Raw genomic sequence first — 12,488 nt, 5'->3', positions numbered from 1 at the left:
ATTTAAGTTCATTCTTCTTCCTCATGAATGTACACATAGCACCCCATACTGACAGAAAAACACAGAATTGTTGACATTGTTGCAGATTTATTAAAAAAGAAAAACTGAAATATCACATGGTCCTAAGTATTCAGACCCTTTGCTGTGACACTCATAAATTTAACTCAGGTGCTTTCCATTTCTTCTAATCATCCTTGAGATGGTTCTACACCTTCATTTGAGTCCAGCTGTGTTTGATTATACTGATTGGACTTGATTAGGAAAGCCACACACCTGTCTATATAAGACCTTCCAGATCACAATGCATGTCAGAGCAAATGAGAATCATGAGGTCAAAGGAACTGCCTGAAGAGCCTTAGAGACAGAATTGTGGCAAGGCACAGATCTGGCCAAGGTTACAAAAAGATTTCTGCTGCACTTAAGGTTCCTAAGAGCACAGTGGCCTCCATAATCCTCAAATGGAAGACGTTTGGGACGACCAGAACCCTTCCTAGAGCTGGCCGTCCGGCCAAACTGAGCTATCAGGGGAGAAGAGCCTTGGTGAGAGAAGTAAAGAAGAACCCAAAGATCACTGTCGCTGAGCTCCAGAGATGCAGTCAGGAGATGGGAGAAAGTTGTAGAAAGTTGTAGAAAGTCAACCATCACTGCAGCCCTCCACCAGTCGGGGCTTTATGGCAGAGTGGCCCGACGGACGCCTCTCCTCAGTGTAAGAGACATGAAAGCCCGCATGGAGTTTGCTAAAAAAACACCTGAAGGACTCCAAGATGGTGAGAAATAAGATTCTCTGGTCTGATGAGACCAAAATAGAACTTTTTGGCCTTAATTCTAAGCGGTATGTGTGGAGAAAACCAGGCACTGCTCATCACCTGTCCAATACAGTCCCATCAGTGAAGCATGGTGGTGGCAGCATCATGCTGTGGGGGTGTTTTTCAGCTGCAGGGACAGGACGACTGGTTGCAATCGAGGGAAAGATGAATGCGGCCAAGTACCAGGGATATCCTGGACAAAAACCTTCTCCAGAGTGCTCTGGACCTCAGACTGGGCCGAAGGTTTACCTTCCAACAAGACAATGACCCTAAGCACACAGCTAAAATAACGAAGGCGTGGCTTCACAACAACTCCGTGACTGTTCTTGAATGGCCCAGCCAGAGCCCTGACTTAAACCCAATTGAGCATCTCTGGAGAGACCTAAAAATGGCTGTCCACCAACGTTTACCATCCAACCTGACAGAACTGGAGAGGATCTGCAAGGAGGAATGGCAGAGGATCCCCAAATCCAGGTGTGAAAGACTTGTTACATCTTTCCCAAAAAGACTCCTGGCTGTATTAGATCAAAAGGGGGCTTCTACTAAATACTGAGCAAAGGGTCTGAATACTTAGGACCATGTGATATTTCAGTTTTTCTTTTTTAATAAATCTGCAACAATTCTGTGTTTTTCTGTCAGTGTGGGGTGCTATGTGTACATTCATGAGGAAGAAGAATGAACTTAAATGATTTTAGCAAATGGCTGCAATATAACAAAGAGTGAAAAATTTAAGGGGGTCTGAATACTTTCCGTACCCACTGTATATATATATATATATATATATATATATATATATATATATATATATATATATATATATAATATACTATTAGTGTCCAGGGATATTATGTGTATCTAGGAAAGAATCCAGGCCTTTTTTAAAATACGCTACCGAGCTGGCCAAAACCAGCTCTTGAGGGAGTCTGTTCCACATTTTCATAGTTCTGTGAAGAAGCCTTTCCTGTATTTAGAGATTACATTTATTTTCCTCCAGACGCAGAGAGTGCCCCCTTGTCCTCTGTGATGACCTTCAAGTGAATAAATTTAAAACCAAGTTCACTATACAGACCACTTTTTTATTTATACATGTCAATCATATCCCCCCCTTAATTTCCTTTTCTCAAGAGAGAATAAATTCAGTTCAGCTAATCTATCCTCATAACTGAGCTCCTCCATGCCTCTTATCAGTTTGGTTGCCCTTCTCTGCACTTTCTCCAGTTGAACTGCATATGCCAGGTGAGGTCTTACTTAGGAACTTAGGATTTGTACAAGGGCGACATGATATCTCTCTTTCTGGAGTCCATACCTCTCTTAATACAAGAAAATATTGTGCTCACTTTGGAAATTGCTGCTTGGCATTGCATGCCATTATTAAGCTTATTATCTACCAGAACCCCCAAATCCTTCTCCACCATTACCTCTCCCAGCTGTACTCCTCCTAGTACTTATGATGCATGTATATTCTTAGCCCTCAAGTGCAAAACTTTACTTTTATCAACATTAAACCTCATTTGCCACATAGTTGCCCAATTAAACAGTGCCTGGAGGTCGGCTTGTAAGTTGGAGACATCCCGTAAGTTCGGCATTCCACTGCATAACTTGGTGTCATCAGCAAACACTGAAATGGCACTTTTAATCCTAGACCCTATATCATTTATAAATATATTAAAAAGCAATGGTCCCAACACTGAACCATGGGGTACACCACTGATAACCTTAGACCATTCAGCGTAAGAATCATTAACCACTACTCTCTGAATTCTATCTTTTAGCCAGTTTTCTATCCATTTACAAACTGATTTTTCCAAGCCTGTAGACTTTACCTTACACACTAGCCATGTGTAGGCAACTGTGTCAAACGCTTTTGCAAAATCCAAGTATACCACATCCACAGCCACCCCTCTGTCCAAGGTTTTACTTACCTCCTCATAATAAGAAATCCGATTTGTCTGACAACTTCTGTCTTTCATGAATCCGTGCTGTCTGTTACTTAGAATGTTTTTTTTTCCAGCAATAACTCATCTATGTGGTCTTTTATTAAACTCTCCAGTATATTTCCAACTATAGAAGTTAAACTAACAGGTCTATAGTTACTTGGTAAATACTTTGGTCCCTTTTTAAATATGGGCACCACATTGGCCTTACGCCAATCCAGTAGTACTATTCCAGTCATTAAAGAGTTCCTAAAAATGAGAAACAATGGCTTTGAAATGACAGAGTTCAATTATTTTAGGATCTGTGGGTGTATTCCATCCGGTCCAGGTGCTTTATTTACCTTTATTCTGTCTAAATATTTCCAGACCATATCAATTTTGAGCCATAAGGGTTCATTTGGTGCTGTGTCAATACCATCCCCATTATGGACATAAGCTCCCCCATGCTCCTTTGTATACGCAGAGCTGAAGAAGGTATTAAACTAATATGCCTTCTCTTTGTCCCCAGTCACACACTCCAGATTATTTTGTAAAAAACCTACATGCTCAGACCTGACCATTTTATTATTGATATATTTGAAGAATATTTGGGGGTTTGTCCTACTACTACTACAATCTGTCATTCATTTTAAAGTTTTGAGTCCTTTATTTCCTTTTTACATATACTGTTATATTCTTTGTAACATTTAAATTATGATAGTGTTCATTCATTTTTATATTTTTTAAAAGCTCTTTTCTTATTATTTATAGCTTGTCTTCTACTGGCAAATAATGTTATCTCAGTTGTTCCAGCACTGAGGATAAAAAAATGATGCCACAAAGCAGAATTCCTCCTGCCTCTGTTCCCCCCTTCCAATCACAAGTCATGCATCATGGAGTTTCTAAATAGAAAACAGAAATACCCAGTCAATAGTTTAAATATCCACTGCTATGTTGGTATGGCAGTCGGAGCTGGCGGAGTCACCAGCGTCGACGTCACAAGCCGGACTGAATGTACTGCTCTTCAGCGGTTGTTGAATTCCTATTGAAGGTCCTTTATGTTTTTACATGTGGTGAGTGCACCTAATTTTTTAAATAAATCTTATATTGGAACATACTGCACCATGGTCTTTCCCTGCTTTTGCATTTCATATCTGAGTGGGACGCTATATGGTTGATCCTGTCCTTGGGAGGTGATTTTTGGATCCTGGGAGCTTCTGCTGTTACCGTTTGGAGCTGACCATCCTGCTTTTGAGCTAGAGCGTTTGGCGACCATTGTGAGAACATTGGTCACCGACATTTGGTAAGAGGCCAATCTGTCATTTTGCATATGGTGGAGGTTCTCACTATTCCAGTACCAAGCTGACGGATTTCTTCACTTTCCATGGTGTTTTGGTGGATTGGACTGTTCCGCATTATTATTTTAAATTGAACTCATGCTCCATATTTATATACAGAATTAATCAACAGCGCTGCATTTTATATTTCATTTCTTTGTATCACATTGTGGTTTATGCCAGCTGCTCATTTTGGTAGCGCAGATATTCAGTTTGTTTATAAATTATGATACTGTTCATTCATTTTTATATTTTTTAAAAGCTCTTTTCTTATTATTTATAGCTTGTCTTCTACTGGCAAATAATGTTATCTCAGTTGTTCCAGCACTGAGGATAAAAAAATGATGCCACAAAGCAGAATTCCTCCTGCCTCTCTTCCCCCCTTCCAATCACAAGTCATGCATCATGGAGTTTCTAAATAGAAAACAGAAATACCCAGTCAATAGTTTAAATATCCACTGCTATGTTGGTATGGCAGTCGGAGCTATGCCATCTAACTATAACCATCACTATATACTCAAGAAGGATTTCCCTCCAGGCATAGATCATATCACTGTTAAAGTGACCCATTTCCTGGATTTCTTAATGTATAGCCTGTTGCACACTTACCAGTGAAGTAACTGGTACAATCAGGAACAGTACCTTTCCTTTATGACTTAGTGGGGGAGATTTACTAAAACTGGTGCACTCAGAATCTGGAGCAGCTGTGCATAGTAACCAATCAGCTTCTAATTTCAGCTTCTTCAATTAAACTTTGACAATAAAACCTGGAAGCTGAAGGTTACTATGCAATTTCAGTAAATCCACCCCAGTGTGTCAACGTATAAACCATTCCAACCACAAAACCAGCCCACTCTAATATGCAAATACAGACTTCAGCCAAGCACAGCTATCATAGAGTGTTTCTCACTATGCAAATCTTTCATTCAAAAAACGTCTTGTATTCTTTAGAAAAAATAAATAAAAAGAAGGCATTTTGTGATTTTACACAGGGGGATAGAAAGAAGCAGCAGCCAACAGTGGGGCACATATCATTAGAGGTACCTTATTGGTGCCTAGCTAATGCCCCAATAAAACCTTTACCCACGCTTCACCTTTACAATTATACAGTAACTGTAGTCAGTATTTTCATTTTTTGAGCTATCAGTTTTTTAGGGTATCTAACCCATTCTAGAGGGTAAAATATAACTGAGGCTATCTATGTTCCTGTCATACCATTTTACTGGCAGTTTACTCCACTACTGACAACAAGGATGTTTTAATTATCTTAGCTTATCTAGTCATCTGGTAGGTTTAGGTTTGTACTTAAAAAGAAATCAAAATTATTATCACCTTCAAACCAACATCATCCTTGATCTTAAAGTGATACCAAACAGGCACTGTTTAATTTAATTATCTTTCTTATTCTGTATGTAGATGATGGTACTGTAATTATTTTAATTAAAAAAAGTGTCTTCTTTCCTAATCAATATATAGCTGTTACATGACCCAGCTCTTTCCCAGCCTATCTGTAAGGTAACAGTGGCAGGAGGAACTTCTAGTGCTCTGCTACTAGTCACATGTTCAAAAAAGACAGAGCCTTTGGAATGCAGAATATAAATAAATAATTATTATCAATAAACTGTGTTTAATTGTCATAAAAAATATACCTGAGATCAAATCTTTATTATTTGTTGGCAATAACATGATGTGGGTGGTGTCACACTCCTCCAGCCCATTTCTTAAAAATAACATGGAGGTGAGGCCTCCATCTCTCTAACATCAATCAAGATGTTATATCCCACTACCAATTTGCTTGGTTAGTGAGCATGGAGGAGCAGAGTGAGCTGTCATTTACCACTGTGTATACACCCACATGACACTGATGGACTGCTCTGATGTTATAGGTAAATCCTCAGGGTAGAAATACACTGAAAACTGAGCATGTGCAGTAGCTTCCAACACTTCCTGCAAAATCCCTGACTGCAGCTGGGACATGTACAGGAGGGGAGACAGAGAACAGCAGGATCCACCAGTTTTTTGCAGAATACAGAAAACAAATCTCATAATGAATGAGTGAGTATGAACAGCTTTTTAGTACACCATTTATTTATAGTTGATTGATGTGGGTTTAATTATACTTTAATGGCTATATGTTTGTATAATTGTGGATTTCAGAAGCCTCCCACCTACGCTTGGGCTACAGCTAAAATCTGAGTGACAAGGATGGGCTGAGCTCAATAACAATAAAGAAAGGCTCCACCCAAAAGGAGAAGCTCTGTTTATCTGCCTCCCCCCCCCCCGCTGCCACATTTGCAACCTTTTTTGGGGGGGGGTGGATACCTGATTTTGACAGTGACAGCTTTAAAGTGAGCTGGAAGTTTGGCTCCTCCTCTTCCCCCCCTCCCCACAGTTGGTTTATTGAGAAAGCACAGCATGATTCCCTCATGCACAGTAGGAAACCAGCTGTGAAGCCACACGGCTTCACTGCCAGCTTCCCTTAGCCAAGATGGTGGAGGCAGCAATGAAGTATCGGCCCGGGTGAGGACACCACTGGATGCCTGGATAGGCAATTACCTTAATAGTAAAAGTCAGCAGCTACAGTATTTGTAGCTGCTGAAAATTTTCTTTTTTTGGGGGTGGGGGGGGACTCCACTTTAATTAAATAAAAGCAGGCTTAATAAATAGAAAAATGCAATAACAATATAAAAAGGGCAGTAATAAATATTATCAGCCAGTAATGTTTAGGCCTATTGTCATACGATCATCTAATATGCTTACTGCATTTTGATCTCATAAAAGTGCACCATAACACCTACTACATGGACAAAAAAATCTGCAGAATTTGTTCCTATAAGGGCTTTTTCATTATTTTCATTCCTTGTACCAGTGCACTTCTTCATACAACTGCACTATTCTATTAACACTTTATATATTTTCCATTCAGACTCTTGTTGTACTTTATAACAGACAGTCTCTGTGATCTAGGCAAAACAGATGGTCTCTCCCACACCCATTCCCCACCTTTCCTTATTACCGTCAGTCATTTTCTCTTTACCTCACTGACATATATTGCTGTATCTTCCTCATCATCTGTCCGGTAGCAGACAGTTAAGCCCAGTCTATCCTGGCTATTCAGGCGGCACAGTTCCACCTCCTGTAAGAAAAAAGAATCCTTATTAAGCAGTGAACCTCCTGTGTTCTTCAAAGCACTGTAACTCATTAGATCATGATAGATATTTTGCCCTTTTTATATTTCTATTGGTAAAGCAGACAATTTTAAATATAAAATGTTTTCTTTTGAGGCATGTATCCTTAAAAAAGCTCCTTTTCAATATTCACTATACATTTTTAGAGTCAGCTATATTTAGATTACATAAAGCATTAAAACACAATTTCACACAAAGGAGTAATTATATCAGACACCTTAGTTCCGACTATTAATTTGTGTCAGCCTCCACTGTAAAGTGGTTGTTATCTCAGCCAAAATATAACGCACTATTGAAAAATCCGAGGGAATAATTGTCTTTGTCAATGTAAATATCACACTTTTGACAAGTAAACCATGCATATACTTTAAAAAAGATTACTAAACAAACCCTTTGCAGTACAGATATTTGATTTGCTTGTAAGAAGCAGGAACTTAAAATTCTCCCCAGTGTCTATGTTACTGTATATTGTTAGATCAAAATGAGTTATCTGACAGGCTCAAGGATCTAAAAAGCACCAGTGTAATGTAAATAATACTGTAAATAAAATTTGAACACATGTGACAGTAATATAACACACTGTAGTTTGCTACTGTGTATAACAAAGGCAAACCCTGTCTTCCATTGTCAAGACTGACTTATAGCTAAAGCATTAAGGTTAGTCAAAGCACAAACAATCTCCATAATATTTACTTTGTTTTTCATTATTACAGAAAATTCTTTCTAATTCAAATGTAACTAAATAGGTATAAACATTTGAGGATTATCCTAGATGGGAAGAGTAGAAAATTCCCAACTTGTTTGTTGGAAAGCAGTTGCAGAGCACATTTGTTGGGGATGTAGGACCTGACAGCATGGAAAAGCGACTGCAGATCTGTCCCCTTTAAATGCTTTACAAAAAATGTAGATAAGTATATTTGTCCCAATCATGTTTAAATTCACTTACTGTTGACTGACTCACTACTTCTGCTGGAGCTGGACGACTATTCCAAGCATCAGCTACTCTTTTTTAAGAAAAAAAAAATGATTTTGGACTTTCCCCTGCTAGTCTGAGGTCATATCCTTGGTCTTTGATTCATATTGAAAATAGTTGTCTCCTGAACCTTATTCACATGCCTAATGCATTTAAAGCTTCCAGTCATGTCCTCCTTTCCCTTCTTTCCTCAAGACTGTACTTATTAGATTTCTGCAGTTTCTACTGATATGTTTTACCATTTTTGTTACCTAATTTTGGAGTCCTTCTATCTCATCAATATTGTTTTGAAAGTTATGTCTCCAGAACTGGACACAATCTGCTAAATGATATCAAACTAAAGATTTATCTATGGGAATCAGGACCCTCTTCCTCCTCCTGGTGATACTTGTGATGCAGCCCATAAATCTATTCACTTTTCTCACTTCCAGGCCAAACTGTTTCCTCATTGAATCTTTTTAATTGAATCTGTACTTTGACAATACTAGGTAAAATTAAAGGTTTGCTTTATAGCAGACACCATAGGCAGATTTTACTCTTTATTACAACACACTCACACAGCCTGAATCACCACTAGAGACTTAAGGAATAACCAACACTTGTAAAGCGTGGGGGGGCGCAAGTGGCACTCTGCTATGTGCCTATTATTTAGCAATGGTGGGCCCATGTCGCCAATCACCAGGCTCTAGCACTGTCATTTGGGGCAGGGAGGAATATCCCAAAAAAAAATTACCCCACACCAAATTAAAAGGGCTGTCACAAACAATTTTAACAGAGCTCAGGATAAAAGATCAGTAACAAAGTGTACATTTGCTGAAGGAGCCGTTAGGCAATTTGGGTTCTCTGTTCAACGCCCTAACTCCACGAACAGCTTCAACACCTTTGACACACCTGGTTGAGTGAAAGTTACTGCAGAAAGTCATAGGAACACAAGTGTGGATACATTTAATTTGATTGTGAGTTTGAATAAGGAAATAAACAAAATACCATTTAGTGGTAAATTGACTCAATGTATTGGTATTGATTAGAGTACCTGGTGGTTTGAGCATAAACGAGCATACAGAAACTAGGTTCAGACACAGTCTGCTAGACAGTATAATTACTATGCCAAAGTAACTTAGAATAGAGTTCTGTGCCACTAGACTATAATTAATTCATGAATCAGCAAAGTCAGCAATAAACAATGCATATAAGCATTAACTGCAATGTGAATAATAATACTGTATCTATACAAGGGTGAACTCTATCAGGATGCCTAGGATAGGGTGCAAAGTCCCGGGGAAGTACCTCTTCGCATACACAATAAGCAAAAGTATCTGTGTAGCAGTTGTAAAGAGGCAGTCTTAAGCCCTAAGTCTTCAGTCGGCTAGTGATGAGACCCAATTGTGCTGTTGGTGCACATGAGAGTAGCCCCAGTCAAGCCTAATAGTAAATTCCCACAGCAGCAGTAAAACAGTCCCAGCAATATTGCAGCTCACCATCTGGTCACACATCATTTAGTCCACTCTCTGCTCTGCACCCAGGTGACTCTGGCTGTCAGCACCACTAAATTCAGTGCTCCATATCACGCTCAGGCCACCGATATGCAAGTGATTGTGACAGCAATGTGCATTCTCTAGTCTTCCCCACAGCAAAAGGAGAGCTGTGTCCTGTACAGCTTGAGAAAATGCAGCTTTTTTTCCTCCTCCTGGCAATCTCCTTCTGGGAAACACAGTTAAAAAAGCTCTTGATTACAGTGGAGTCTCTCTCCTCTGGACTACAGTTCCCACAGTGTAGTACCCCCTGAATCAGTCTATCAAACTCTTCCTGCTCAGAAGCTTCCTCCTCTTGCTGATAAAGTTCTTAACAAGTTCAGCACCCCAGGTCAGCAGCTACAGAGAACAGCTGCAGCCAGTGTTTTTCTTAGCCAGGCAGGCAATGACATTGGCACCAGATCTTGGCAAGTAAGATCAGTTGGCAATACTTTGCTGAATTTCAGTAGTCTTGCCCCACCTCTGAGCTTGTACTTAAACCAGCAAGGTCCACACACCTAGGTTACGTTACAAGCAAGCCATTTGGAATTCCAGGTCCAATGTTATCTTTTCTATTCTTCATAGAGCTGCAGTGCAAAACTACAAAGAAACAGTATGTAGCAAACACACCTAGAACCGCCAGATAGCCATGTTAACAATGTAACTGCAAATGTCAACAAGACAGAACTCCTGGCTACAGAAGATAGTAACTAGAAATAGTAAGATGCACACACTCTTTAAAATAAAGATCTTATGTTTAACATTGTTACCTCCAGTTCTCCTTCATTGTCCTGTTTGTTTGGTCTTAGTGTGGGATTTCTCACAGACTTCGATGGAGAAACCTTGTGTCTTACATGTACAACATTAGGCATTAGCAGGGCTTCTCAATAATGTATTAGAACTATGCCTGCATTTAGAACTGATCTTCATACATCATAGCTGTAGCTTTACTTCATATTAAAGCATTAGTTTGTTTATTATCACATTAAATCTTATTAATTAAAGGTAAGAAGTGTACTTTTGAAACAACTCAAAATAATGCCCAAACAAGACCGCAAAACAGTAAATTGGTTCAATTTGTTGAAAGCTTTTCAATCTCAAATAAAATTGGATTGCCTTGTGTCTCATCACTTATCAGTGATGACAGGCTGAGAATGGCACGAGTTTTTGAATGAAGAGAGAAGGGACAAATCAGAATTGATGTCAACCTACAACTAGTAGTTATGGCTCACAGAGCAGTAAAAAGACGTTGTGTTTATCAATTCTGTGAGCTAGATGAAGTTAATGCTCTGGCCACAGAACTGGAACATGTATTATTTTTCAATCCCAGCATTGGCATATCAGATGGCCGATATGTTCTCTGCGAAAAATACATTACTTTATATTAAACTAAAAAGATATAAATGAAGGAATGAGTGAGATCTATATTCTATTTGGTATGTGAAATTGCTTACTCATAATGTCCATAAGAACCTTATGGGTGATCAGCATGTTCTGTAAAACTTGGTAGCATACATATAAAGCATATAAAGCTGCTTTCTCGCTGCTGATCACTCATCAGAATGTCTATTCTAAAAGCCATTCATCATTTGCCCCTTCAATGGGCAATCCAGGTCTTAGTATTATTATTACAGAAAATATTATTTTACTGGCCCTGATTGTCAAATGGCAAATCAATATTTTTTTAATGGAGTTAGCCTAAGGAAGACCTGCCTTGCAGGCTCCTGCTTTCTCAATGCTACATATTTTAAGCACTGTAGTCTTAAAATCCTAATCTGCATACAGCAACATTAGTCCTCTTGAATCCTTACCAGGAAGCTTTACAAATGCAACATAAAACTAAAGCAAATGTTTTTGAGTACAGGAATGTGCTTGGATTGAACCTCATTTCACAACAATGCCTCTAAAGGTTGTTGCATGTGTTATAGGTTTGTAACTTTCCCAAGAGCAACAGAGTAAATGCACCTGCTCTGTGCAATAGTATTGTAAAAAATCAGCCCCAAACCTCCTTTTCTGGGGTCCCTCCTGCCACTCTTAGTCCCTCCTCTTTTCTGTGCACCCCTATAGGAAGCCACTTCCTATGATGGCACACCTGCAGGCTTGCTCCTGAGCCAGGCTGTGTGTGTCTATAACACAGATTTGCCCCACTGCCGTTTCCGTCCTCACAGCATTTTATTGAGAGCAGCAGGAGCCAATAGCTCCCTCTGCTGTCTCTGAGCCTGGGAGAGGGGAGAGAGAGAATGGGTGCTACTGCAGACAAGCACAGTGCTGGATCAATATATGTAAGTATTTGTGGGGAAGGGGGGGGAGTAATGCATTATGGTAAAATACTTTTGACTTTAAAATCTCTTTAACCTCTTGCATGAAGTTGCAGTGATTGGAGGCCCTGGCACCTGCTGTGAGCTGCATTCAGTGTCACCAATAATACAATTACAAACAGCTTTATGTTAGTAATTGTGATCCTTCCTGAACTTCCCATATATTAGGGTCTAAATATATGTTAACAAAAGTGCCTCAGTTCAAGCTGTTAAAATGAAAGGAAACTTGTACTTTTAAAACAAGGATGTTGCCATTGTTGCCCTCTTTAAAAAATGCTAGTTGCCAGGTCATCAAACCAATGGAGCCGAGGTATGTATATATCTGCTTTAAATTCCCCTCTCTCTAAAAGCTCATAGTCCCCTTTCCTTATTCCCCTGTTGCTTCATTCAGCCACGGGGAGTATAGAGAGGAATCTTTGTATAAGCTTCAAGTCACGGAGGA

General features: G+C 39.3%; 1 protein-coding gene across 4 annotated transcripts in view; it reads right to left on the bottom strand.

The window, feature by feature from the left end:
- The window catches only part of PDZRN4 (PDZ domain containing ring finger 4), a 649,539-nt gene that overhangs the window by 37,059 nt on the left and 599,992 nt on the right, over window positions 1–12,488 (bottom strand). For all 4 annotated transcript variants that reach the window (XM_082253101.1, XM_082253100.1, XM_082253102.1 and 1 more), the window contains one exon: window positions 7,094–7,192. In XM_082253101.1, coding sequence (XP_082109227.1) covers window positions 7,094–7,192 — 99 coding nt within the window. The remainder of the gene's footprint in view (window positions 1–7,093; window positions 7,193–12,488) is intronic.

This window comes from Pelophylax lessonae, assembly GCF_965119305.1.
Source record: "Pelophylax lessonae genome assembly, chromosome: 4".
Classification (NCBI taxonomy): domain Eukaryota; kingdom Metazoa; phylum Chordata; class Amphibia; order Anura; family Ranidae; genus Pelophylax; species Pelophylax lessonae.
This window is presented reverse-complemented; position numbering and strand designations above follow the sequence as displayed.